The following is a 24,335-nucleotide window of genomic DNA, read 5'->3' as shown; positions in this document are numbered from 1 at the left end:
TATTTAAACTATATGTTTGAATTAATAAAAATTAAAAGATAAACATATTATAAAAATATGATAACATGTAAAATAACACTCGAATAAAATAATAAAATTATGAGATTAATCCGTGAAATTTAAACGGTTATCAAAAGCAATTTGACTATGTTAACGTGTCAAATAGTAAATGATCGATGTTGATTAAAATATCACAAGATAACTGATATATTTGAGTCATATAAGTAAGGTAACAAAAATAACAGTATTTAAGTTATTATATCTTTAAATTATTAAAGATTAACATGTTGATGTAAAAATAACGCAAAACAATTAGATATTAGGAAATATTTTAAAATAAAAGAAACATTCATATAACGATTTCTGTCAAACACACAGTTCAATAGAATTAGTTAATATTTTAAATTAAATAATAAAATTGTGAAATAATTAATTCAAATTTAAGGTCTTAATACAATCTTTTTCTTTTGCTAAAAAAATTACTAGTGAAATTAAGCTAGAAAAAAAAAGTTCTAAAATAATTATATTTGCAAAACAGCTAAATGCCACGGTTATGACACCAATTACCACACTAAATGCCATGGTTGAACGGGTCAAGTGACTTCTCGATGGTGGTGCAGTTATTTCTTTCCGGACTCGTAATTGGAATCCCAGTCACCAAAACCCTAAACCTGGCACTCGGCAGACCCCCACATCCCCCGCTACGCCCAGCCAATCCTCCGAACCGATGGCCGGCGATCCCTCCCCCGACGGTCCTAACGGCCGCCGGAAGCGCAAGGCGGGGCGCCCGGCTGCCGTGGATTCCCCCGGCGGCGGAGCCGTAGCATCCAGTTCCCAGCGCCGGGCGGCCGTCGACGACGCCGTGGTGCTCCTCCGGGGAGCTCTCGAGTTTCGGCGACGGACGGGCCTGCTGCCGAGGCCGTCGAATATGCCCGCCTTGTACGAATCCGTGAGAGGCTCGCTTCGCTCTCCCGTCTCCCAGGACCAGGCCTACAACAAGCTCCGCCACCTCCGTCACAGGCTCAGCCATCCCGTCGCCAGCGGTCACGGTTCCCACGATGACCTCCTCCATGAGCTCGCCGCGGAGCTCTGGTCCGCGGGCGTGGAAGAGAAGTACGAGAAAGAAGATAATAAGAAACAGAAGGACAATGAGGTGGAGGAGGAGAGTAAGGATGCGGAGACGGAAGGAGATGATGACCTCGACAAGAAGCAAGGCCGCAATGGGGACGAACAGCGCGGTGGACCTGAATCCTACCCATATCTGGTCCACGCCGCAGCCGAGCACTGGAAAGCTCACAGCTTATCGAATTCATCACTGGAGGCGGGTCTCAAGCTGCTGAATCCATTAAAGGCGAAAGCTTTAGAGGATAGGTGGAAGAAGCTGGTGGAAGATGAGATGAAGTTCCAGGCGGATTGGTTCATGGCGTGCAGGGACATCTTCGCATTGCTGAATCAGTCGCATCAGGGTATGAACTCGTAGATCAGGTTGGATGCTTCCATGGAGGATCCTTTTATTTCCCTTTGAATGAACAAAGTTTTGGATATGGAATGGTTTCCATACTTTGGTTGCTCGTCCTGTTATTTCTCTGTATGATCTTCAGGAATTGAGCTCTTTATTATGCTCATGAGTTTGATCTTATGGTTTTCAAGCTCGATTGCAATAGAAGGGAAGGCTAAAATTTGGGTTTAAACATTCTAAATTCAATTAAGAATGTTACCATATTACATAGTTCAACGACTAAGATCTTGGAGTTGGAACTGATGATTTGGTTTCTCTGACTTTTGTTTCCCATGTTGATTTCCATGACTCGGAAAAGGCTTGTTTCAAACAGGTGCACTCAGGAGGATTGTGCCCCAAGTAGCTTACATCAAAGAAGATGATCTCTATTCTCTACAGGCATTCATCATTGCTGTCATCAATGGTGATGACACAAATCGTTCCATTCCCAATGCTTTCCAAAGGTTTCATCCTTCGTCAACATCCCTTACCCAAGGATTAATAGCCACAAATCCAAAACCAGGGGTGGTAAAGCCCCCCCCCTGTCTTGGATAAGCTCCAGCATTTGCAATCCTACGGTGAGCGCACCCACCACCGAGGCCTCATCAGACTTCACTGACTCTTTACCTCCATTGGCGTGTTCATCTCAATGGAGAAAGCATCAGCTCCTTAAACAACCTTCTCTTATTGAGCCATGTCTCCTTTGAGCACATCTAATGGCCTCCCTTCTTCCTTCGTTGAGACCACTGAGTCGGAGTTGTGTGGTCAGCGGAGTACATACAGGAGATGTTTCTTTTGGCGATACAAGGCTTCAGTCAGGTTTCTGTGAGTATGGGGGAGTGAGAAGAGGATGGGTATCATCGGTGAGGCATGGAGGAGCGTGAAGCCGTACTTGGTCATGGTCTTCTTGCAGCTCGGGTATGCAGGCATGTTCGTCGTCTCCGTCGCCTCGCTCAAGCGTGGCATGAGCCACTACGTGCTCGTTGTGTACCGGAACGCCGTCGCTGCTCTGTGGTTTGAAGGGTTCGCCTCTCTCTCTCTCTCTCTCTCTCTCACACACACACACACACACACACGCACAAACAAACAGACAAGGCATTTATTTCTGTTTTCTATCTCATAACAGGAAAGTGAGGCCCAAGATGACACTCCCCATCTTCCTCAAGATCATGGCTTTAGCACTACTGGAGTACTGATTCATTCATCTTCCATTTACCATCTCTGCAATACCTGGGTCATCAAATCAGTCGTTATTTGTAATGGAATTGTCCGAATCTTCTCATCCAGGCCAGTGCTTGACCAAAACTTCTACTACATGGGCACCAAGTACACCTCTGCAAGCTTCTCCTCTGCTCTTTACAACAAACTGCCTGCGGTCACCTTCGTAAGCGCCATCGTGTTAAGGTAAAAGCTCGAATCGCCGTAGTTTTCACGCTTTGATGTGTTTGATCTCCACTGCTATATGAACTGCATGCATCCATGAGTAGAATGGAGAGGGTATAGGATTCGACGCCAGACTCTTCACCGGCGGTCTACTCGGGACTGATGTGCTCGGTGGTTGCGTATTACTTGCAGGGGGGTGGTGATGAAGGAGAGAGGCCCTGTGTTCGTGACGGCCTTCAACCCACTCTGCATGGTCATTGTGGCTGTGATGGGGTCTATCATTCTCGCGGAGGAGATCTCTTTGGGGAGGTAAGATTTCTCTCTCATCATTTCAGCTGTTGCAGAGATCTCGAGCTCATTCCATTTCTCTTGGAGATTTGTAGGGTGATTGGTGCAGTCATCATAGTGATTGGTCTGTATGCTCTTGCACGGGGGATGAGCAGTGAAATGATACCACTATAGACGTTGCATCCATGAAGAAACCTTGAGGAGTCGATGAACAGCTTTACCTTGTACTATATTTGAACTGGTCATCAATAATTCTTCTAAAATATAATATATTATTTTATATAAAGACTATTATTTTATATGATATTTCATATGATCAATCGATCAAGAAAATATTATAATGCAGCACAAATATATTATATTACAATTTTTAAATATTATTTAAAATACTATAACATAATATAAAAACATGATAAGCACAATAATTTTTATAATATTTGTATAAAACACTATGTTCTAATATTTTTAAATTGATATTGCTGAAAATATTATAATATAATATGAAAAATACTAATCGGTTCATTATATTTTTAGATTGCCCTAAAAAAGGTGGATGATTAGAGTATCATATGTATTATATTAAAAAAAATATTATTAGAGATTTCTGAAAATAAGAACACTAAGTGTAAACAACTTTATGTCGTGGCCTCGGGGTCGATGCGGCTTGTGTCGAGTCCGAATGGCGGGTGATCTCGTCGTTACTGAAGTGGCCGGCGGCGCGGATCAGGCCGCGTCGGGGTTTGTCGGGGTGTTTCGTAGGGAAGGCCTCCCTTGCTTTGTCTTCCGGGGGTGCTAACCTCGTCTTCTCACCTACACACAGGTCGGGTCGGAAGCTCGGCCCGACCCCTCCGATGATCAAGTTAGTGATGCGAAGTGATATGTTCTTGTCTGTTTTTGCCCCTCTCAGGAGCGGGGTTTTTATAGGGTGATTTACTGTGTCTGATATGTCTGCTTGCAAGGAGTCGGTAGCGTCTGACACTAGCGTCAGCGTGGCGTGAAGGATCGAGTTTGAGCAGATCATTAATGGGCCTCGGTTTGCATTCTACCTCGTTTGACCAGGTTCCGCCGGGTCGGTTGAGGCGTGAGGCGTTGTCTGAGACAGCTGATGTCAGGCCGGGTCTTGTCACCATTTATTACCCTCATCAATTACCCTCATCATTAACTTAGAAATATTAAAAAATATTTGAAGTATTATTATGGTTTAGACATTTGTCACCAAATATTTGAAGTGAAATATTAAAAATATAAAAAATACATTGATAAAGAAAATAAGAAACATATTGGAGAAGGGATAATTACACGTAAATCCAATTCCCAGTAGGGACTTATTTGGAAAAACAGCTAATACAAGGGGGTTTCTGCATATTATTTCCTTTCCAATGCAATTCGAGTGCGAGCCCAATCCGTTGTTTTGATCTTAATTGGCTCGCTCGTGACTTGATCTGAGCTGACTCATTCGTCCAATTGCGTTCGCGTTCGATTCAATTTAGATGCGTATGTATGGAGACGGAGAGGGAGAGGGAGCATTCGGCAACTGAAACTTCTGGAGAAAGAGGAACGAGAGAAGAAGGAATGAGGACGAGGGACGAGACGGTGATCTTGCGGGCCGAGGCGGTGTTTCTATGCTCCGTCGGGCTCCTCGCTGCATGGATGCCTACCGCGGCGGCGCTGTGGCTCAGCCTGCCGACGTCGGGAACGAAGTGCGTGTCGGAGGAGATTCACGCCGGTGTCGTCGCCATGGCCGACTACGCCGTCATCCACGACGACGATCCCCGCAACACGCCCACGATCTCCGTCAAGGTGCCTGAAAAGCTATGACTTTGATGCATAATTGTGGCTTCTTGTTCGAAATCTGCACATAGAAGAGGTATCCTTCGGTTGTTAGTTTGGTTAACCATGAACCTCCAGGAGTGGCGGGTGGATACATTGGATCAAGAACTTTGACGGCGATTTCACCTCTGATAGGGTATACCTATATGAAAGGAAAAGCTGAAATCTTGGATCAATCGTTCGTTTAGGTCTTTTCGTTTTCTTTACGAAACATCGAAATCTCACAATATGGTTGATCTGGTTTACGTCGATAGAATCATGACATGTACTCCACAATTAATTCTATGTCAATTGGATGAGAGGTTAATATTTAGGTGGAGATTTTTTGAGATGTTAGGAGATATGTCCAAAGTCACATATCACCAGAATCATGCATGTGGTTCTCTTTTGATAAAGATTTTGAGCGCCATTGTTTTGGTAAATAAATTAATGAGAGTCAATTATATGTCGAAGGGATTGCAATAATAAAGATTTCTGGAATTGGTTGTCGATCTGATTTTGTGGTGTCACATATGTTTGTTTATCTTTTCTTACGATATATGTTTCACCATGTCATTTGCATGATTATGATTGAACAACAGTATAAATTGTGTTATTCTTATCCTTTTAGGAAACATGTGGTTTATGTTGAGTTGATCGACAAATTGGTTCACAACTGTGGGTGTAATAAAAAAGGTGGTTTGAATTTCCATAAACAAATCAACCAATTAACTAATGCAAGATGGTATTATAAAATATCTAACAATTGTGAATGGCCATGTGAATTTTAAGAAGTCATTACCGTCTGAAGATTGATATAGAATTTTAAACATTGTATATGTTTTTTTAATTTGATAAGCACTTCAGTCTCTATTTTCTCAAACAACAAACACATTTTACATCTTGAGATTCAGGAAAAATGGGTTACCATAGAACACTTAGTGAAACTTGCTCACAGCCAGTCAAATTGTTCTGCAAACCTGCTCTGTAAACAACTGTAAAGAAGTTGCTTCATGAGTAACTATTAAAGAGAGTCAGAAACATATTTGCATTGTTTAACCTCATCTTCAATCTAATGGTCAAAGGCTTAGAATGAGATAGCACAAAATGCATGATTATATTTGAAATCATTATGCACAGTGTAGGTTATGCACCTCTGAGGCACTGTACACTGTGTGCATTGGATGACATAGTTGTTATACTTCCGTTAAAGTTTTTTTTTTTTTTCCACCCCCTTTGTGTATGATCCGAAAACTTATTGGACTTACATGGATGTAGCAATGAACTTTTCACTGGAATATCAAAGGTGATAGAGATGATGTTCGGTAGAAGATAGTGTCAAAGATTGATCTGTTCATTTTCAGGTGACAGCACCAAACGGTGACACACTTCATCATAAAGGAAATATTACGATTGGCCAGTTTGCATTCACTTCCAATGAACCAGGGACCTATCTGGCATGTTTCTGGCTGGATGGTGCTAACAGAGGTGCCGGAACAAGTGTTGGCATCAGCTGGAAGATTGGGATTGCTGCAAAGGACTGGGAATCCATTGCGAAAAAGGAAAAAATTGAGGTGGCATCTTGGTTATAAGTAACCCATATGTTCCGATGTAAATACCTCTTTCTAACAGTTTCTTCTTTGAATCTGCAAAGGGTGTTGAGCTTGAGCTGAGGAAACTAGAAGAGGCTGTTGAGGTGATCCATGAAAATTTGTTGTATCTCAGGAACAGGTAAGTCTTGTTGCTCTCGAGCACATAAATTATGTTGTTGCGAAAATTCTGTGTGGTTGAATACAACTCATGAATCATCCATTTTGTTTTCTGAAACCAGGGAAGCCGGCATGAGAGATGTAAGTGAGAAGACGAATTCCCGTGTGGCAATGTTCAGTTTCATGTCCCTTACCGTATGCATTTTGGCTTCTGTCGTGCAGTTGTGGCACCTAAAAGGTTACTTTCACAAGAAGAAGCTAATCTAGATTTATAGATATATGATCTATAACATCTCAACATGCCGATTAATCCATTCATTTTTTATTGAACATGGGTTGTAACACCCCATTTTGGGAGCTGGTGTTAAAACAATCTATCATTCACTGTAATTTCTTTTATGCTTCTAACAAATGTTATCTTGTTTTCTCTCTGGTACTTGTGTGCTAAATGTTCTAGAATTCTAGTAGCTTATATCCTTAATGCTTTCCGGAATTTAAGCAAACAAAGCTGAATGCAAATTCTGCAGTCAATGGAGAGAAAAGTTACATGGGTTCAAGTGGAGAGAAAAAAAGAGAGAAGAATACCTGACACTAAATGTGCTTTAAACCTAATGGTTGTAATAGGATTTTGGTTGTGTAGAATTGCAATGGGGATATGGAATTTGGCTAAGATCACCATTGTTGAGGTTAGCAATGTGCATAATTACCAGTCTTTATCTTTGAGTTCATCATGTTGTGGACATGGTGGTCTAAGTTTTCCCTGTGCTGGAGAGTTTCCAAAGAGGAGGTCTGACATGAAAAGGATTATAATTAATCTAGTATGAGTAAGAACCTGATTTATCTAGGAGAAAAAACTGAGTTAAATTCATGAGCAATGAGTAATATTTTGAATTAGAAAGATTTTCCCTGATAATCCCCTGCGCATTAAGTCTTTCTCAATGATTCAACCTGAAGTGCAAATTAAACTAGAATTGTAATTAAATACAAGTAATTTTAGTTCTCAATGCTCAATACTTTTTCTCAATAATCCTTTTTCACAATTAACATCACCTTTTTAATTAGGAAAGTAAACATTTTGATGCTTGCATTATTATGTTGCACTTTATGATTCTTCATGAATTTTTATTTTAATCATAAATTAAAAGTAATTGAAACCTAATAAGTTGTATAAAAAAAGATCCGACCCGTTAATAAGAAAGATAGTTCAACCCATTCCAAACCCGACCCCAACCAATTGCTAATTTTCGTCTGTGGCGGTAGCTCCTTCAATCAAAAGGCAGGTAATCAGTACGGGTAAACTTGTTGGTGGGTACACGGAAGTATCTTCGCTTTGTTGTATACACGAGACATCTTCCCATGCGAATGGAAATCAATCAAATCACAGCGGTCCAAATCCCTCGTCGCATCGAAGTCTCGCCTCCGGTTGCAATTGCGACCGCATCGTCTACGAAGAAGAGGAAGCCGCAGCCGCAGCCGCAGCCGCACGAAGAAGAATCCATCGCCACGACGGGGAAGCAGACGCCCGGCGACCAGATTTATGAGATTTTCCAAGGAAAGAAGGCTAAGAAGAGCATGACTATCGCCGCCGGCCGAGAAGAAGAAAAACCACAGAAGACAGGAAAGAATCAGGCTCAGGGAACAGGGGAGGGTGGTAGCGGTAAGAATATGAAAGATAAGAGGAAGAAGAGGAAGGAAGTGGCTTTGGACGAGGGGCCCGAGTCCTAGGCGGAGACGGCGGACCGCGGACGGGCTCACCGTCTACTCCGCCGCGGAGCTCGGTTGGGGGAACCCGGACGCGGGCGGCACGCCTCTTTGCCCCGTCTACTGTTCCTGCTGCTTCTGATGGTTTAAGATCTCAAAGGTGGCACATTCTTCTTGTTTCTTATCATGGCGTTTGCACGTTCCTAAATTTATGCTGAGGGACGTGGTTTTATTTGGTCGTTCAGGTTTTGATGTGTCAAGGTTGAAAGTTTTGGCAATTATATGAACAGAATTGGAGCTCTGTTTCGAATCGTTTTTATATTCTCATACTTCTTTGCTAGTATTAAGATCTCATCGGTTATTTGCACAGAGTAGTTTTAAGAGGAAATTGGCTTCTTTGGAAGTCACTTCTTAAGCTACATGCTCTGCAGCCAGTTGAGGAGAAGTAAACCATAGAAGAAGCACATATTGTTTCTTGTAGTCACATATCAGTGCATGTTTGATCCATATTGACAAGTACATTCTGAGGTTGGACAGTGACAATGGTGTTGGTGAGGGCGTTGATACACATGGCGAATATATCTTGCAAATTGTGGTGGTGCTGTAAACCTTAGATTATTGTACTTGTAATCCATTTTCAGCATCTGAAAAGACAAAATAAATGAATCAATATGACTTTCACACCCCTTTTTCTTTCCTCTAGGCGAATGTGTCCACAGGTGAACTTTAGCATTTAGTAATTGAGGATTCACCCTTAGTTTTGAATTTTATCTTATCTTATTTTTTAAGTGATGAAGCATGTGAATATTTGGCATGTATGATTCAGTTGGGAGATCAGCTTCTTTGAAGTGAAGGTATGCGGTTTTCTTTTTTAACTTCTCATAATAGTGCACTGTCTGAGAAGTGAGTTAGAGAACAGAGAGCACTTATTTAGTTATGTAGTGTTTTCAATGATAGATTTAGCTGAAGTTGCTGTTCTGGCTTCCCTTGCTTCACAACCTGTCAATCTATCAATAACATGCTTGGTCAGAGCCCACACTCAGCAATTCATGGAGAATAACTTCTTTTAAACAGCTTCATGATCTTGACTGCAAAACCTGAGCATGGATCAGTTCTTCACATGTGTTGTGCATATAATAAAATTTATATGCAATTCCATTGTGAGTGGTGACCTCCAAATCAATGAAGCTTGTAAGGTGGATTCCATATGCTTGAAATGGGTTTGGAACCATGAACAAGTGAGATTTATCTTTGTCCTCTGTTGGGCTTATTCTATATACTGGACATAACATCGTGTGTAATGATACATCATGTTGTCACATTATATTCCAAAATATGCAACCTGATTGCTCTGCCTTTGCTTACTTGATTGACCCTGTGTGACTTGTTATTGCTCTGATTGAAATATTTGTCATTTAAAGAAAACAGGCAAAAGAGATGGTGGATCACTTTATGGTTATGATGGCATGTTGTTAGGAAAAAATCTGTGGGTTCTTTCTAGTTGCATTAGTAATGTAGTCTTATGAATTTATTTTCAGTTGTTTTGATAAGTTAGATTTGTAAACCATAATATTTTTTATTGTACCAAAAACTCTGGAATAATTTCTGTGATCGCAAACATTGGCCACTTGATAATTGATTAGTTTACTTGCAAGTTAGTGACAATATTTAGTTATCTTCCTACTGCCATGTCTGGCAAAAGGGTTTCTTCTAGGTGTGAGCATGATCAACTGTTTGTGAATCTGATGGTGATAAAAAATATGATGTAATTGAAGAATGACCGAAAATGCCGTATGTTTTGGTATTTTTATCACAGCAAACGCTAATATAGTTTTCTTAAAGCTTTCTTGATGGGCATCCGTTATGACATTGGGTGACAGCAAGCAATATTTTTAAAATAGCTTGCTTAACTCCTGTACTTAATCATTATTCTACTTAAATTCCATGGACTTTCACCTTCTTTGGATATCTCAATTCTCATTTTTATCCATGTTGTGGAAGACTAAATCTTATTGCATTGCATGACAACTGTAATACCATGGTGCATCATAGTTTCTTTTGCTGTGGTTCACATGGGGGCATAAGATTGGCTTGCACCTTCTCTCGATGAAGCCAACATGGTCATGTGAACTAAATATTGTCCATCTTCTGTGAAGCTGTCATGTGATTAGCATGAACATGAAGAATTGTGCCCGGCATTGTTCAAAGATTAAGAAACACTTTTTAAGGTACTACAGTTAATACCAAAGGCTCTCTCCATCTCCTGATGGACTATGTCTCACAACTCTATGATGACTAATCCTGTACTTTTAGTTGGATTCTGTTGGTGGCTCTCAGTAAATTGGTTGCATAGAACCCTTGTGGACATTAGCAGTTGTAACTAAATGATAATATGATGATAGCATGTAGTCAAAAGATGTATATTTTGACTGAAAATAATAAAAAAATCAAATATTAGCTCATTTTCGGATTTGTTATTAAAGGTCTGAAAACTATTAGTACTTTTAGCAAATAATAAGGTCTACAAGTTTGATTATACATTTTAATGAAGTTTATTTGTATTTCTGGTGCTACTAACTCGCTAGCTTTTGCTTTGCTTGCTATCTTTCTCAAGATTTTCATTATTCTATATAATTGTCTGGGACACTCTTTAAATAGCACTTACCTAACAGACATATTATAGCACAACTATTTTGTGTCATGCTTCAAACTATGGAAAAAAGTCCTGCAGCTGCTGCAGGAATCATTTGTCCAGTAGATTAGCTTGGTTATGATCAGGATCAAAAGTAGTAGTTTATTTAGATAAAAAACAGTATGGCCTTGTGAACTTCTTACTTCTTAGCCTACTGAATTACATTGCCCCACACATCTTTCCATGAATGATGAATATGGCCTCCTAGCATGGAGCTGCACTTTGGGTGTTTTATGGCAGCGCTTAACCCCGATGTTTGGAATTGAATTACAGTATATTATAGTCACTTTATCTTGAGATTCTTCAGATGTTTGTTTGGGGAGGTGATTTACAGTCTGAGCACAATCTATAGTTTGTTGATTGTTTATCAATACTCAGTCACAAGTAATTAGGGTACTATCTTTGCAAGTATGCACATTTTATACGGCTATGGTTGCAGAAGAGTTGCACCTGAACATTACATAATTTACATTGGTGTTAGGATGCTCAGTGGATGATCTGTCCAATCAAAAGATGGCATATCAAATTGGTGAGTCTTTTTCTTCTTCAATATCTGCAATCAGCAGCTAACTTCCAATATATATTGATTAGTGATGTTCATGACTGACATGACGAACATGGTCCAGTGAACAATTTTTCTCACAAATTTTAATTTAGTGCTTCAACTTACACAACTGCTGCATCTGTTTTTGTTTTCTTTTAGCTGCACCCATGGGTTCATCAAACAAGGCATGTTAATGTGGAGAGTTTTTTTAGTCAGACATTGAGCCCTCTTAACAGCTCTTTATATTATTTCTGCAGCACTGATATTTCCTCTGAAAAATGAGAAACAAAAGGAAGTTAATTGCCCAGTTGAGCTTCTCAGATGCTGCAATGTCTTGTTTTCACATGAACGGAGATGCACCAAGAGTAAAGGCATTGTACCAAGAGCAGTCTTGGTTGAAGACACTGATCTCAGACACCCAAGTGGGAAGAAAGGCTCTTGCATGACATGAGCCTTGGGGGTGGAGGAATAAACAATGCTCCTCGGTGTGGCCTCAGATCTAGCAAAAGGAGAAAAGAAAACTAATCAGTTCATGTGATGCAGCTTTGAGCAGGTCGCCTGTGGTACAAAGAGAATCCCTTCATGAGAAAGGCAAAGCTAAAGCAGCAACCTCAGAACAACAGTATGCATATGGCACGAGTTCTTACAATTTTATACTGTTGTCATATTAAATCCTCTTAAGTATGCATCTGACGTTGACAGTGTTGTGTCAACAGTGGATTCTGGAGAGTGGAAGAGCTTCATGGCTTTGTCCGGATCAAGACCTGAGCGTGGAAGATGGAGGTGCTCTCGATCCAAGTTTTAACCTACCGAGTGAGTTTTTCTTGGATCTCTATCTGCTTCCCAACCTGGTTTGTGGTGTTCCTCCGGATCAGACTTGTAAGATTCCCAGGTTGTTCCTGATATGGTCCCATCATCGTTGAGAGCATCATGCATCATGGCATTGCATGCTAGCTCACCTGGTAGGGCCACTTGTGACTCGGTTCCATCTTGGGACACAGGACATCAACGCGGTTACCAGCTAGGTCTGTTGTTGGATTGTTGCACTGCATCACAACTTTCGACATTGGCTGGCCCAGCTGGGCTCCACACCCTGACAGAATCCTATGCCCCAGTGTGAAATCTGTAAGCTGGTTTCTGCCTCCCTCACTCTCCTTCCTTTCTTTATTCTTGTCTTTGGTGAATGATGGTGTTTCATTGATGCATGGGTGTGAGGACCGTGTTGTGCAGAGTTGGAAAGAACTCGGGCCCTACAGTTGGAAAGAACCCCTTCATCGACTGCTTTCTTCTGGGGGTTGGGTGTGGTTTAATGACAGGGAAGGAGAGGTGGGCTACTTCTTCCAAAGCATGCAGGGCTCTCTCTCTCTCTCTCTCTCTCTCTCTCTCTCTCTCTCTCTCTTCTTCTTCTTGCCATCTCTTTCTTTCAGAATAAGCTGCTGAAGTACAATTATTTTTTGACAGCACCCAGTTCCTTTGGGATCAAAGACTTGTTTTCCAAGGTAAAGGGTTGGTCAAAACCCATTGATGCACTCACTGCATTTAATTCTTGATTAGAATACCATGCATTGAAAACAATCAAGGAAACAGTTTTAGATTCTTCATTCGTAGAAACCTCATGCGCATTATATTTTTCCTCTTTGACATGTTACTAACAAATCCTCTCTTGCTAAGGCCACAAGTGTTGCACGATATCAGGTGTCTTTTGCTGCTGTCTGACTTGTGTTATTGAACCAGTGGGATTAATTGTTCTTCCGGTCAAAACCATTGGTAGCTGTGACCGCAAGGATGAGCTCCTCAAATTTCGTGCTCAGTGGATCATGAATGCCAGCTTCCCATGCATGATGGCCTTTTCTATTCACCTTTTCTGACCTTTTGTAGGGTGAGTGAGACCCTCTACCCTTTTGCCGTATAAAGAGGGTGGTGAGGAAGACGACTGAAGGAAGTCGCAACCTTTCTCCATCGTTCATCCATGGGGAAGAGCAGCAGAGTCCTTCGCCCTCCAAACTCCTCCATCGATCCACTCCTTAGGTGCTCCTCCTCCTCGCCCTGTCAAAGTATGGGGAGCGGTGGGAAGAGGCCGTACAAGGGGGTGAGGAGGAGAAGCTGGGGCTCCTGGGTCTCCGAGATCAGAGCGCCGCATCAGAAGACGAGGATATGGCTGGGATCCTACTCCACGCCCGAGGCAGCCGCCAGGGCCTACGACGCCGCCCTCCTCTGCCTCAAGGGCTCCTCCGCCTCCTTCAACTTCCCCGCCTCCCTCCCCAGCCACCTTCCGGCCAGTGCCATGTCTCCCAAGTCCATCCAAAGAGTCGCCGCCGCCGCTGCCGCCGTCGTCGTCACCTCCCCTACGGCTAGCACGACCACCAGCCGGTCACCGTCTCCTCCCCCTCCTCCTTCTCCGTCGCTGGACGCCACCAACGAGGACCACCGGTCCACGATGACGAGCTCGGCCACTTCGACGAGGAGCGGAGAGATAGATGAGCCGTGGATCGATCTCGGAGCCTTCCAGTCGCCACGGTGCATGGATCATATGATCAACCCACTGATCTCCTCTTGGCAGGAGTGCGAGGAGATGGGAGACATAAACCTATGGAGCTTCTTCTAGAAGATGGAGATAGGTTCATTGCTTGTTGCTTGTCTCATCCACTGCAGCTGAGATCAGGGAAAGCTGAGACTCGAGTATGAGCAGCGTGGAGATAAATGCATACGATTGCGTTCCAGTCACAGTAATGTTGTAAGGTAATAAATAAAGGGAGTATTAGAGTTATGTACTCAGCATATGGAAATTTTTCTGATGAGACATTTAATTGAACAATAACAGAGTTTGGAGGAATTCTTTATGTACAATGAGACCTGAGTGAGAGATTTGGAAGCAGTTCTCTTCCTTGTCAAGAACTGGTTTGATGCTATGGATTGGACATAAAAAAGAAGAAGAGGACATAAATGAAAGTTGTGTTGTTTTCTCATATCCTAGATTTAAATAAGCTCCAGTTCTATGCTCTGCATTCATTAGCCACTTAGACAAAGATTTAGGCGATTAGATTGCAGAGCAGTGTAATATGATGACTTGTGCTTGGCTTACATTCATATTTTGTATATAAACTTGCTACAGTGGGGGTTCTGATTAGAGAGAGAGAGAGAGAGAGAGAGAGAGAGAGCACTTCACATGTTAATATGTTGTACAAAGTTTAGTTCCCAACCATTAAACATCAAAGATGATGACCATGTCTAATGCTGTTTGCAGTTGACCAAGTATAATCTGTGTTCTTGAACAATTTGCACACTTCAACTCTCTCTCATCTTTAACTCTTGGCAGTGTGCCTCATGAGCATCACATAAACTCCATTTGCTTGATCATGAAGTTTAGTTTCAGAACAAACATCCAAGTAAATATGCAAAATAGAGACAATCGCTTTCAGCATTGTATCCTATGCACTGAGCCAGCTCAAGAAGACAGCTAAAAAGTGGGTCATCTTCCAACTCAAATATTAAGATAAGGTAAGGAACTGATGGACAAAAACCCTATAAGACTGGATCTTGTCCGAGATGAAATGATAGTAGATAAGCATGATGCTAACAATAAATACAAATATGCAACAGGACTTCGAATATCACATCTTTGTCTATTGTAACAAATATATTTTTCTCTATTTTTTAAATAATAATCAATAGTAATTGATTCAATTATTTAACTTATGAGAAGATGCTAGTATTTATTATATGCTATCATAATTTGGGGATACATAGCACTATTCTTTTCTTCTGATGACAGAGATGTTTATATATAAATTCTAAGGCTGGATAATCATTTAATAATTTTTAAAATATATTATAAAATATATTTTATAGATAAAATAATTAATCTATTATAAAAAGATGATCAATACGATCACACATGAGTGTAAACCCAAAAAAACATCTTTCAAGGTAGAGAATTACACTAGTTTATATATATATATATATATATATATATATATATATATATATATATATATATATATATATATATAATATGCAAAATGATAAATGTGTTATATAGACGGACTCGAACTTGAGTTCAAGAAGTATTCGATTTAACCCAATCAAGTCACTGTTGGGTCCGTCTCTCCCCATCTATCATCGCTACCGTCCACTGATGATTGGGCTTCACCAACGGACGATTAAGACGTAACGAGAGGGAGTGCTCTGGATTGGCTGATGCGGCGGGGCCCATACTCAAACGAGGTGTCGTAACCCGGTCAACTCGGAAGCTTCGCGAGAACGAGGCGCTACAAAAGGGGGCCGCGATCTTTTCGTTTCCTTGAAAGCGGAAGCGAACGGATCGGCGACTTCGGGGAGACGACGACGACGACGACGACGGATGGCGTACGTCGAGAATGGTATCGATTCCCTCCCAATTCTTTTGGTGGATTTAATTTGGAGATCGATTCGAACGGTTGATCAGCCGTGGGTTATGCATGAATCTCGATTTCTAGTGTAGAAATTAGGGTTTATTTGTTCTGGATATTGTTTACTTAGGCGACGTATGCTCTATGTGCCCAGATCTCTTGGGGGGCTTCTAGCATCCTGCTTTCGTATTCGATTGTGCTGGTTAGGGTTAATCTGTATATCTTCCGACTTTTCATGAGCCAGTTTATTGTCGGTGTTTTAGTCGTGGTATCGCATTAAATTGTCGTTCGATGTAGGAGTTCATTCTGGTTCAGTTTGTTTATCAGTCTTCTAACAGATCGTGCGTGTATTTTGAGAAATCTTGTGCCAATTTTTGTTTATGCTAACGTACTTCCTTGATCATGAGGCGTCCATCTTGCTATTTTCCCCCTATGCAAGATACCGGGTGACGGAGCCACTTTTAGGAAGGAGAAAGGAGGGCTGTGGGGGAGGGGGGGATCATTTGAATCATGAATGTGGCCTTTTTACTAGGCTCAATTAAACGTGAATTGATCCCCTTTTAAATCCACATCATGTTATGTTGTTTCCCAATTTCTGTGGTCATACTCTAACCTTCGAACACAACTTTGAAGAAACATGGAAGGAGGTAATAATTTTATTGATTCAGATTGAAAACCTTCCTCGGATTGCTGAAGTATGATTCTAAGGAAATCAACTTCGATAACATGGTTATTTCAATCCCACATCTAGATTTGTAGTAGTCAGCAGTTTGTTATCATTTAAAGTAGACAACTCAAATTTATATTTAGTGGTTCAGAATTAATTACTTGAAGGTTTTGATGAGAATCCATTATCAATCAGAGTGTACTAGATAGAATTTTGGAGAATTTAGAGCTGAGGAGCTTATTTATTGCTTGAACTGTTCAAATAGCTTTTGTTCTCTGTGGTTCACAGTGGATAACTTGGTGAAGCTGGATATCTCATTTTCTCAGTTCTAGGTCATGCTTGTTTAAACTGTTTTCGTTTTTTAATTTTTGGATCATTGTGTTTTGCCTCCTTTTTGTGTCGAATAAGAGCTAGAAGCATAGACCACACCGATGGCTTATATATTTGCATCTGCACAAGGGCATATATCTATATATGTTTAACTCCAAGGTGTTTATGTCAACATTTACGAATCAATAACTCTTTATTTTTCCTTCGAAGATATTAAATCTCTTACTATTTTGTTTCTCTACTTTTAAAGCTGTGATCAGCGAACATGCACTTCATTTAAGCTCATTTTCAAGGTTGCACAAGGCCGAAATGCACACGAGTATTTGGTGATTTGTGTAAACAGTTTTAATTTGTACAAGTTTTTGGAAAATAAGGAGGGCACACTTGATGTTGTATGTAGTACAATCTTTATAATTTGGAATGTCTGATAACATTTGACGCTGTGTGTCCTACGATCTTTATAATTTGAAATGTCTGATGGTCCAAAAGCTTTAGTAGATATGATGTTAGAGGTCGTGATTTAGGATCTCAATGACGGAGAAAGATCCATAAAGCTGACCCCTTTTTGTGTTGTTGTTGTTGTAGGTTGTGATTTAGGCTGCTGCTTATAAGGATGAATAGAAGAATCGTGGATATTGTGTGCCAAAACAAGTTAGGAGATATTGTTACAGACCACAATGTCGTATTAGCTTTTGGGTGTCCATAATTTTGAAACTATATATTGCTGGATATTGATTGTTGAATGCTTAAATGCTTATGTTTTATGATATCCAACTAAAAATTTCATTGTAGCAGCAGTTGTTGCAGGAACTTGATTGATCTGAGCATGATCCTCGAGCATTTTACCCCTAGCATTTTTTAATTTCTACAGTATATAGAACATTTCACACGTACTTTTGTACTCAGGCAAGCTTCTTTGTTGGAAGTCCATGTGCTGACTTTGCCTACTCAACACACCCATTATCTTCGGTGATTCTTTGAAATATTTGTTTCTGTGTACTGATCACTAAATGCTTATGTTTCTTAAATGATGTCCATTAAAGATTTCCTTTTTGCAGCAATGCTAGGTCGATGTCACAACCTAAAGAGTGTTTGTCCTTAAAATGTGATTTTTATCAAAGATGTGATCTGTGAGCTATTATACTGCTTACTTCTAATAGTTAACTAGTGCCAACTATATGAACTTTGCAATACATTAAAATAGGTGACTGTGATACATTATTAAGCTTCTATTAATAATTGCATGGAACTTTGAATAATGACTGCAGGTGTTGTGCAGCCAAAGCGGACGATATGGCGGTTGAGTATAATATCTGATTTCTTCTGGGCCATTGTGAACTCTATAGGATTGTTCTTTATAACAATGTTTTCGGTATGCACTTCATGATAACCCTTGGTGTTTTCAAATCGTTAAAGTTGATACAGAATGCTTTGAAATACCTACAATAAATAAATCTTTATACAGATGGAAAAATCGGATCAGTATAAAAAGGGATCGGGCTCGAGCAAGAAATGGGATGGTGGTCCTGGTGGTGGAGGCCCCGGAGGCAGTTCTGGAAGTGGTCCATATGGTGGTGGACCTGGTGGTCGCCGTGGGCCACGGACATTGAGCGATCTTCGGTCTAATGACCATAGTAAGTAGCAACTCACAAATTTTACACCTCTTATGATTCTTGTGTTTACAATTCGAAACCATTGTCATGAACTGAAAATTTCAGGTTCTTTTCCTGCTTGTGGTTCCTGCTGTGGTGGTGGCTAAAGCACGATAGGTGCAACTTTGGATCTCAATTGAACAACTTTGTGTTCTTATAGTTGAAGACACTGTTTGAATGGTAATAAGTTCTCATCAACCTAGTCAGTCTACAATAAAAAAAAAACATCGTATGTAAATGTTTTTCTTCCTTAAGATCACTGTTTTAATCACACACTTCCTTTGTTCCCTTGAGATCTAATGTTGATTGCCAGCCATGGATTGCGGTTGAAAGTATTGGTCACCGAGTGATATTCTCAGACACTGCAGTTTAGCTAATTTCGTGTCTTCATTCTTAGACCGAAATTTTATTTCTGTGGGTAAACGTTCTCCATAGCAGGCAGGGATATGATTCCCTAAATATTAATAGTGAAGGCTCAAGCCACACTTGAGATACATGGAAGATTGATGAATAGCGCCGCCTCTTTCATCTTAGTATTCGTGGCTATTTTTGATTAAGCTTGCGAAAACGCTATTCACCCCCATTCATCTTTAGTGTGTACTGGGGATATCTTAGATTTACGAATATGACCATGACAGGCCATATGAAACATTCAAGGATCAACCGATTCTTGCCTACATTTCTGTTCGGTATATCGCTGGAACGAGCCCGGCCTGATGCTATGTGGGGCGTTTAATTTGTAGTTGCAATCAATTATTGTTCGGAAATAGTAGGAGGGCGGCAAATTAGCGAACGAGAGTAATAGAAATATGACGTATTATGCCTCGATTATCAATTGTTATCCAAGATCGTTTGCAGTGGCCAGAGCTGCCCACCGGTTTCGGGATTATTTACTCCGACAACTTTTTCTCCGGAAAACGTTTTGCATGGTTTGGGCGGGTTTCGGCGAAATCCGCGACCATGACTGGAATCATACAGAGACGAGCGCTGCACGAAGCTCGATGTGCTAACCCGTAAGTGGCGTGCAGCTGAGCCCCCGAACGACTTGGTAGATAAACACGTCAACTGCTGCTGAATCGTGTTTGCTGCCCAAAACCAGACAGCTTCCCCCACCCCGGTTCCCGTCCCTCACTCACAGACTTCCTCCCCTCCCTACCTTTTTGTTCGTGTTCTCGCTTCACTCTCTCTCTCTCTCTCTCGGCGTCGTCCTACTCGGCTCTACTTCCTCTCCAATCATTTCAGTCCAAGGCAAATGGCCTTCTTCCCTCAGCACCACCACCACCTCCAACAGCCACAGCAACAGCAGCAGGCGATTTCATTCAGGTTCCCGTCCCTCTTTTTTTTTTCCTTTCTTCCTCACTCCAATTCCAATCCGTCTCATGGATCGACCAAATAGCTGCAGGAATTTCGTGCCTATCGATGGCCAAATCTCCGCCCCGATCGACCTCGCCGCCGCCGCCGCCGCCCCGGATCCTTCCTGTAATCCACCTTCCCCCGCCCGATTTCCAGGTGTTTCATCTCGATTTGCGTGGTGCTGAAACCCCATCTTTGTTTGGTTTTGGTCGGTAGTCGTTCGTGTCATGGGCCTCACACCCGGCGCCGTGCCGGCGGCGGACGGCGGATCGAGCGGTTGGGAGCCGAGAAGGAAGCGGCTCAAGGAGCAGGACCTCCTGGAGAACTCCCAGATCTCCTCCATCGATTTCCTCCATGCCGGGTCGGTTTCCACTGGGCTGGGACTCTCCTTGGACGACCGGAGGGTTGCGGCTTCACCTGGGGAGTCGCCGCTTGTCCTCCTCCCTACGGTCGGCGAGGACATTGATTGCGAGGTGCAGAGGATGGACGCAGAGATGGATCGGTTCATCAAGCTTGAGGTCTGTGTGTTTTGCTAATCCGTGCTTTAAGTTTAGTTCTGATTTCTAATCTGGTGGTCGATTTCCTTGTGTCATTGTTTCCTCTCCTTGCTTTATTATCTGATTCTCGACTGATACTGATTTACTAGGAAGTTTACTCTTTTATTGGGATTTTGTGCAAGAAACTCAAGATAGTGCCTCTTCCAGCAACCCATCGTCACTTCCCTTCCTAAGCAGGATTTATTACATCGATACTGTGGAGAAATGAGAGACTAGAATTAGCACGTTATTTAAGTAATTATGAATTATTTGTTTGATCAACCTAGAAACTCTTACCGTCCCCATTCGAGATTTTGCAACAATTTAGTTTGTAATACACTTCTGAGGAACTATGCCTGTCTGGAAGATATGCTGTGAGCTAATTAATTATATAACTGATTCCAAATGATGACTGTTCAAGGAATCATATCCTACTCAGTGAGTGTCTGATCTCTCACCATCAGAATCGCTTGGCTCTTGAGAACTGGTATGACATAACCTTCTTGATGGCTTAATTCTTGTTTTCCATCTTTTGAAGTACCAAGATATCTCTTCATTGGAAATCACGTAATGCTCCCTGACATCACCAGTATGTGTGTTATATTTAGACTTTTTTAGATGTTAATCCCTTATTTCAGTTTCATTGTCTGTAAGGATAAATTTGTTTCAAAAGTGTGACTATCTTGGAATTTGTTGCTAGAGTCACATGCTATGCCACCTTGATAGTTGAATCACTTGAAAGTTTGGTTTGTAAAAAATCTAAAATTTATGTCTTTGTTCCCCAAAAATCTTATGTTATCGATGTAATTCCTGACCAGCCTTGGTCAGATCAGCTCAGGTCTATGTTTATTCTGACACTGTAGTTGGACGATCTTGAAAATCATGGAGGGGTTAGTTCAGTGAATAATTGGTTCAAACATCACAAGTTAGCCTAGGAGTAATGCTCATAATTGGCGAGGCTTGATCCTTACTAGGCCCATTGCAATTACATGGGCCCACCAATAGGTTCAGTTGCACAATCAACACCTTATGACATGACCTGTCATTCGCTATGCTTCTGATTTGATAGCAATTAAACCCCATTGGAGGTGACAATGCGCCAAATTCTAGATGAAATCCGAGATTACATATTTCCTAACTGGGTGGCTGGCACCGAATCACATCTAGATCAAGCCAGGAAACCAGATGAAACTTGAGTCTAGAGTCTCTAGACCTGTTTGAGTTTATTTCTGTTCTAAAGAGGCCTGACCTTAAGTAGGGAGTTGACCTATCTCCCAGTGTCCAAATTCTAAAATTTAGGAATTCTGCTTTGCATTTTTGTCATTATTTTCAAAGGTAATTTTGGAAAGCCTATACGGTTGAGTCTAATTGGTTTCCATAATCCTTAATATGGGTATAATACATGTCAGACTAATTAATTATCTGTGTAGAATTTATTTTAGAGAGTTCTATAGTCCCTTCAATTTCAATGATTGTGAGCAACCTACTTTGTCCTACGTTGTTTAGAAATAAGAGAGGGTGAAGAGACCCTATAATAAAATTCATTATGAACCTCTTAATTTAGCACAATTGAGATTATCGTTATTATCCTTTTTAGATCTTCTCTCTTTCTCTCTGTTATCTCTTTTCTTCTCATTGTTTACCTGTTTTTCTTTCTTTACTTTTGTTTTTCTCTCTTCTTTTTTTTATTTTCTCTCCATGATGAAAAAGTCTTTAGTTCCTTTCTCTAGTGCTTCCTGATGCTGAAGGAAAAGTATGCAAACACCAAGAACATCTAAACAACAAAATGTATTCTAGGGTTTGGATCGCAGTTGGTCTTGTATCTTCATATGGACAGAGATAGCAAAGTTCGAGTTGATGTCTCGTGTGTTGAGTTCTAACCTCAAATAAGCACCAACACACCATCTTCTTTAGGAAAACGTTAAAACTTTTGGCTTCATATCTTCATATGGCCAGACATAGCAAAGTTCTAGTTGATGTTTCGTGTGTTGAGTTCTAACCTCAGATAAGTGCCGACACACCATCTTCCTCAGGAAGGAGTTAAACTTTTGTCTTATGTAAGTGCAAGATGATTTTGGAATTCTAGTTGCCAAAAGAATAGGAACTTTATGGCCCATGTGGATAAACTTAATTAAAGATTCTGTTTTCTATGGGATGTTTGAATTTTTTTTCATTCCATTTATTCATCTCTTATATTGATGTTCTGAAGAATCTCCATAAGATATGAAATTATTTTTTTGAGGCATTTTCATTTGTACAGTGAGAATTAGTTATAGTGTATGCATTTATATTTTCATATTGCTTCTGTGCATATGATTTAGATTTTTTTTTTTTGCGGTCATTACTCATCTCTAAGAGAAATTCGGGGCTAGGACAAGTACCCGTTGAACCATGCACTAGATCTTTCTTTTTTTTTAATTTGAAATATCGACTGACTTTGCTCTATGAACAATGCACTTATAAGGATTACTTGCATACTCCTCAAATCACATAGGGTGAGCGTATGAGGAAATCAATATTGGAGAAGGTTCAGATGAAACAATTCCAAACATTAGCTTCTGTAGAGGAGAAAATCTTCAGAAAGATACGAGAGAAAGAATCAGAAGTTGAGGGCATAAATAAGAAGAACCTGGAACTTGAGGAACAAATGAAACAGTTAGCCACGGAAGTGAGTACGTGGCAGCAACGGGCAAAGTACAATGAGAGCATGATTAATTCCCTCAAGTACAATCTCGAACAACTCTATGCTCAGAGCAAGGACAACAAAGAAGGGTGTGGTGATAACGGGGTAGATGACACTACCTCTTGCTGCAACGGGGACACTGATTTACAGCTTACGTTCAAGCAGAATAAGGATATCGAGTCCATGGCTTGTAAGGTTTGCAGGGTGAACGAGACTTGCATGCTTTTGCTGCCCTGCCGACATCTATGCCTGTGCAAAGAGTGCGAGAGCAAGCTTAGTTTCTGCCCATTGTGTCACTCCTCGAAGTTCATCGGCATGGAGATTTATATGCCATGAAACTTGTTGCCCTAAAGATGTCATGCACCATGTCTTCTCTAGTTATCGTGGCCTACTTGTGATATCTTCTACACTGCATAAACTAAAAGGGTTTAATATGTCGTAGATTTACGATCTGTAGTGTGGATTCTGCTTAATGTTTTATTGGGCTTTATATGTACCATTAGAGTTGGATGGTTTCTTGATGTTAATCTTCTTGCAGAAACTAATGTTCTTCTGGATTTAACCGTGGTATCCTCTTCTGCACCTTTATATTTTTTTGTGTGGCTATCTTTTAACATAATTGATATACTTATTTCATGTTTTCGATAGTTGTAATTCCAGTCTTTCTGTTCGTAGGGAAAGAATTTTGCTCAGCCCTGCTCCTTGTCTTTTCTTTGTGAAATTACGCTAAACAATTTTATTTTTGTTGCAAAACCTGATTCATTATTTAAAGAGGATTTTTGAGTATTTATTGATGGGAATAATTTGAGAAGGAAATCTATTCACATATGCCTAGTTGAGATATCTGGAATCATGTCTATTTCTTTTCTCTCATTATCATTTGGAAAAGGATGCTTGGAGGTTTTTTTATCATTGAATATCTAAAGTGTCCAATGATGTATATTATAACTAGTCACTAGTCATATGATATATTCACATGTCCCACATCATAGGGATTGTAATATTGTAATGTAGCCTCATGTTGGTGGTCAAGATTTAGATTGATTTTATTATTATTATTATTATTTAGATTGAGTTATAGTGAGAGGTTTTAGTAGAAAAG

The 24,335-nt window shown here is 40.6% G+C and overlaps 6 protein-coding genes across 11 annotated transcripts; all 6 read left to right on the top strand.

The window, feature by feature from the left end:
* Positions 1–608: 608 nt before the first annotated feature.
* Positions 609–1,649, top strand: LOC135586256 (uncharacterized). The gene has a single exon (XM_065169935.1). It carries the CDS (start codon positions 728–730, stop codon positions 1,478–1,480), a length of 753 nt encoding a protein of 250 aa, XP_065026007.1. The 5' UTR covers positions 609–727; the 3' UTR covers positions 1,481–1,649.
* Positions 1,650–1,704: 55 nt separating this feature from the next.
* LOC135650522 (WAT1-related protein At2g37460-like) lies at positions 1,705–3,611 on the top strand. The gene is made up of 5 exons (XM_065169936.1): positions 1,705–2,521; positions 2,625–2,687; positions 2,786–2,902; positions 3,074–3,190; positions 3,265–3,611. The coding sequence occupies exons 1-5, from the start codon at positions 2,349–2,351 to the stop codon at positions 3,341–3,343; spliced, it is 549 nt and encodes a 182-aa protein (XP_065026008.1). The 5' UTR covers positions 1,705–2,348; the 3' UTR covers positions 3,344–3,611.
* A 529-nt stretch (positions 3,612–4,140) lies between these two features.
* Positions 4,141–7,118, top strand: LOC135650533 (transmembrane emp24 domain-containing protein p24delta4-like). The gene is made up of 4 exons (XM_065169971.1): positions 4,141–4,969; positions 6,343–6,552; positions 6,633–6,709; positions 6,810–7,118. The coding sequence occupies exons 1-4, from the start codon at positions 4,670–4,672 to the stop codon at positions 6,952–6,954; spliced, it is 732 nt and encodes a 243-aa protein (XP_065026043.1). The 5' UTR covers positions 4,141–4,669; the 3' UTR covers positions 6,955–7,118.
* Positions 7,119–11,917: 4,799 nt separating this feature from the next.
* On the top strand, positions 11,918–14,590 carry LOC108951425 (ethylene-responsive transcription factor ERF014-like). Of its 4 annotated transcripts, XM_065170695.1 has the most exons (3): positions 11,918–12,246; positions 12,341–12,437; positions 12,626–14,590. In XM_065170695.1, the coding sequence occupies exon 3, from the start codon at positions 13,594–13,596 to the stop codon at positions 14,227–14,229; it is 636 nt and encodes a 211-aa protein (XP_065026767.1). In that variant the 5' UTR covers positions 11,918–12,246; positions 12,341–12,437; positions 12,626–13,593; the 3' UTR covers positions 14,230–14,590. The 4 variants fall into 4 exon arrangements, 3 of the variants coding, with proteins under 3 accessions (XP_065026767.1, XP_065026769.1, XP_065026768.1); XR_010501684.1 differs by lacking the exons at positions 11,918–12,246; positions 12,341–12,437 and having other exon boundaries at positions 12,560–14,363; positions 14,446–14,590; XM_065170697.1 differs by lacking the exons at positions 11,918–12,246; positions 12,341–12,437 and having other exon boundaries at positions 12,560–13,123; positions 13,359–14,590.
* Positions 14,591–15,848: 1,258 nt separating this feature from the next.
* LOC135651594 (uncharacterized) lies at positions 15,849–18,954 on the top strand. Of its 2 annotated transcripts, XM_065171794.1 has the most exons (5): positions 15,932–16,003; positions 17,595–17,660; positions 18,278–18,381; positions 18,475–18,643; positions 18,728–18,954. In XM_065171794.1, the coding sequence occupies exons 3-5, from the start codon at positions 18,373–18,375 to the stop codon at positions 18,766–18,768; spliced, it is 219 nt and encodes a 72-aa protein (XP_065027866.1). In that variant the 5' UTR covers positions 15,932–16,003; positions 17,595–17,660; positions 18,278–18,372; the 3' UTR covers positions 18,769–18,954. The 2 variants fall into 2 exon arrangements, with proteins under 2 accessions (XP_065027865.1, XP_065027866.1); XM_065171793.1 differs by lacking the exon at positions 17,595–17,660 and having other exon boundaries at positions 15,849–16,003.
* Positions 18,955–19,357: 403 nt separating this feature from the next.
* On the top strand, positions 19,358–23,795 carry LOC135651593 (probable BOI-related E3 ubiquitin-protein ligase 3). 2 transcript variants are annotated; one of them, XM_065171790.1, is made up of 4 exons: positions 19,358–19,984; positions 20,058–20,140; positions 20,231–20,532; positions 23,045–23,795. In XM_065171790.1, exons 1-4 carry the CDS (start codon positions 19,914–19,916, stop codon positions 23,567–23,569), a joined length of 981 nt encoding a protein of 326 aa, XP_065027862.1. In that variant the 5' UTR covers positions 19,358–19,913; the 3' UTR covers positions 23,570–23,795. The 2 variants fall into 2 exon arrangements, with proteins under 2 accessions (XP_065027862.1, XP_065027863.1); XM_065171791.1 differs by having other exon boundaries at positions 19,369–19,984; positions 20,064–20,140.
* Positions 23,796–24,335: the final 540 nt, after the last annotated feature.

This window comes from Musa acuminata, chromosome BXJ3-10, assembly GCF_036884655.1.
Source record: "Musa acuminata AAA Group cultivar baxijiao chromosome BXJ3-10, Cavendish_Baxijiao_AAA, whole genome shotgun sequence".
Taxonomy (NCBI): Eukaryota; Viridiplantae; Streptophyta; class Magnoliopsida; order Zingiberales; family Musaceae; genus Musa; species Musa acuminata.
This window is presented reverse-complemented; position numbering and strand designations above follow the sequence as displayed.

Excerpts from the sequence above, each read along its gene's own strand:
- LOC135586256 (XM_065169935.1), top strand. The coding sequence starts at position 728 with ATGGCCGGCGATCCCTCCCCCGACGGTCCTAACGGCCGCCGGAAGCGC.
- LOC135650522 (XM_065169936.1), top strand. The coding sequence starts at position 2,349 with ATGGGTATCATCGGTGAGGCATGGAGGAGCGTGAAGCCGTACTTGGTC. Across the intron at positions 2,522-2,624 it reads GCTGCTCTGTGGTTTGAAGG|GAAAGTGAGGCCCAAGATGA; the intron begins GTTCGCCTCTCT and ends ATCTCATAACAG. Across the intron at positions 3,191-3,264 it reads GAGGAGATCTCTTTGGGGAG|GGTGATTGGTGCAGTCATCA; the intron begins GTAAGATTTCTC and ends GGAGATTTGTAG.
- LOC135650533 (XM_065169971.1), top strand. The coding sequence starts at position 4,670 with ATGGAGACGGAGAGGGAGAGGGAGCATTCGGCAACTGAAACTTCTGGA. Across the intron at positions 4,970-6,342 it reads CGCCCACGATCTCCGTCAAG|GTGACAGCACCAAACGGTGA; the intron begins GTGCCTGAAAAG and ends GTTCATTTTCAG. Across the intron at positions 6,553-6,632 it reads CGAAAAAGGAAAAAATTGAG|GGTGTTGAGCTTGAGCTGAG; the intron begins GTGGCATCTTGG and ends GAATCTGCAAAG.
- LOC108951425 (XM_065170695.1), top strand. The coding sequence starts at position 13,594 with ATGGGGAAGAGCAGCAGAGTCCTTCGCCCTCCAAACTCCTCCATCGAT.
- LOC135651594 (XM_065171793.1), top strand. Across the intron at positions 18,382-18,474 it reads TCTTTATAACAATGTTTTCG|ATGGAAAAATCGGATCAGTA; the intron begins GTATGCACTTCA and ends ATCTTTATACAG. Across the intron at positions 18,644-18,727 it reads TCTTCGGTCTAATGACCATA|GTTCTTTTCCTGCTTGTGGT; the intron begins GTAAGTAGCAAC and ends TGAAAATTTCAG.
- LOC135651593 (XM_065171790.1), top strand. The coding sequence starts at position 19,914 with ATGGCCTTCTTCCCTCAGCACCACCACCACCTCCAACAGCCACAGCAA. Across the intron at positions 19,985-20,057 it reads CAGCAGGCGATTTCATTCAG|CTGCAGGAATTTCGTGCCTA; the intron begins GTTCCCGTCCCT and ends TCGACCAAATAG. Across the intron at positions 20,533-23,044 it reads ATCGGTTCATCAAGCTTGAG|GGTGAGCGTATGAGGAAATC; the intron begins GTCTGTGTGTTT and ends CAAATCACATAG.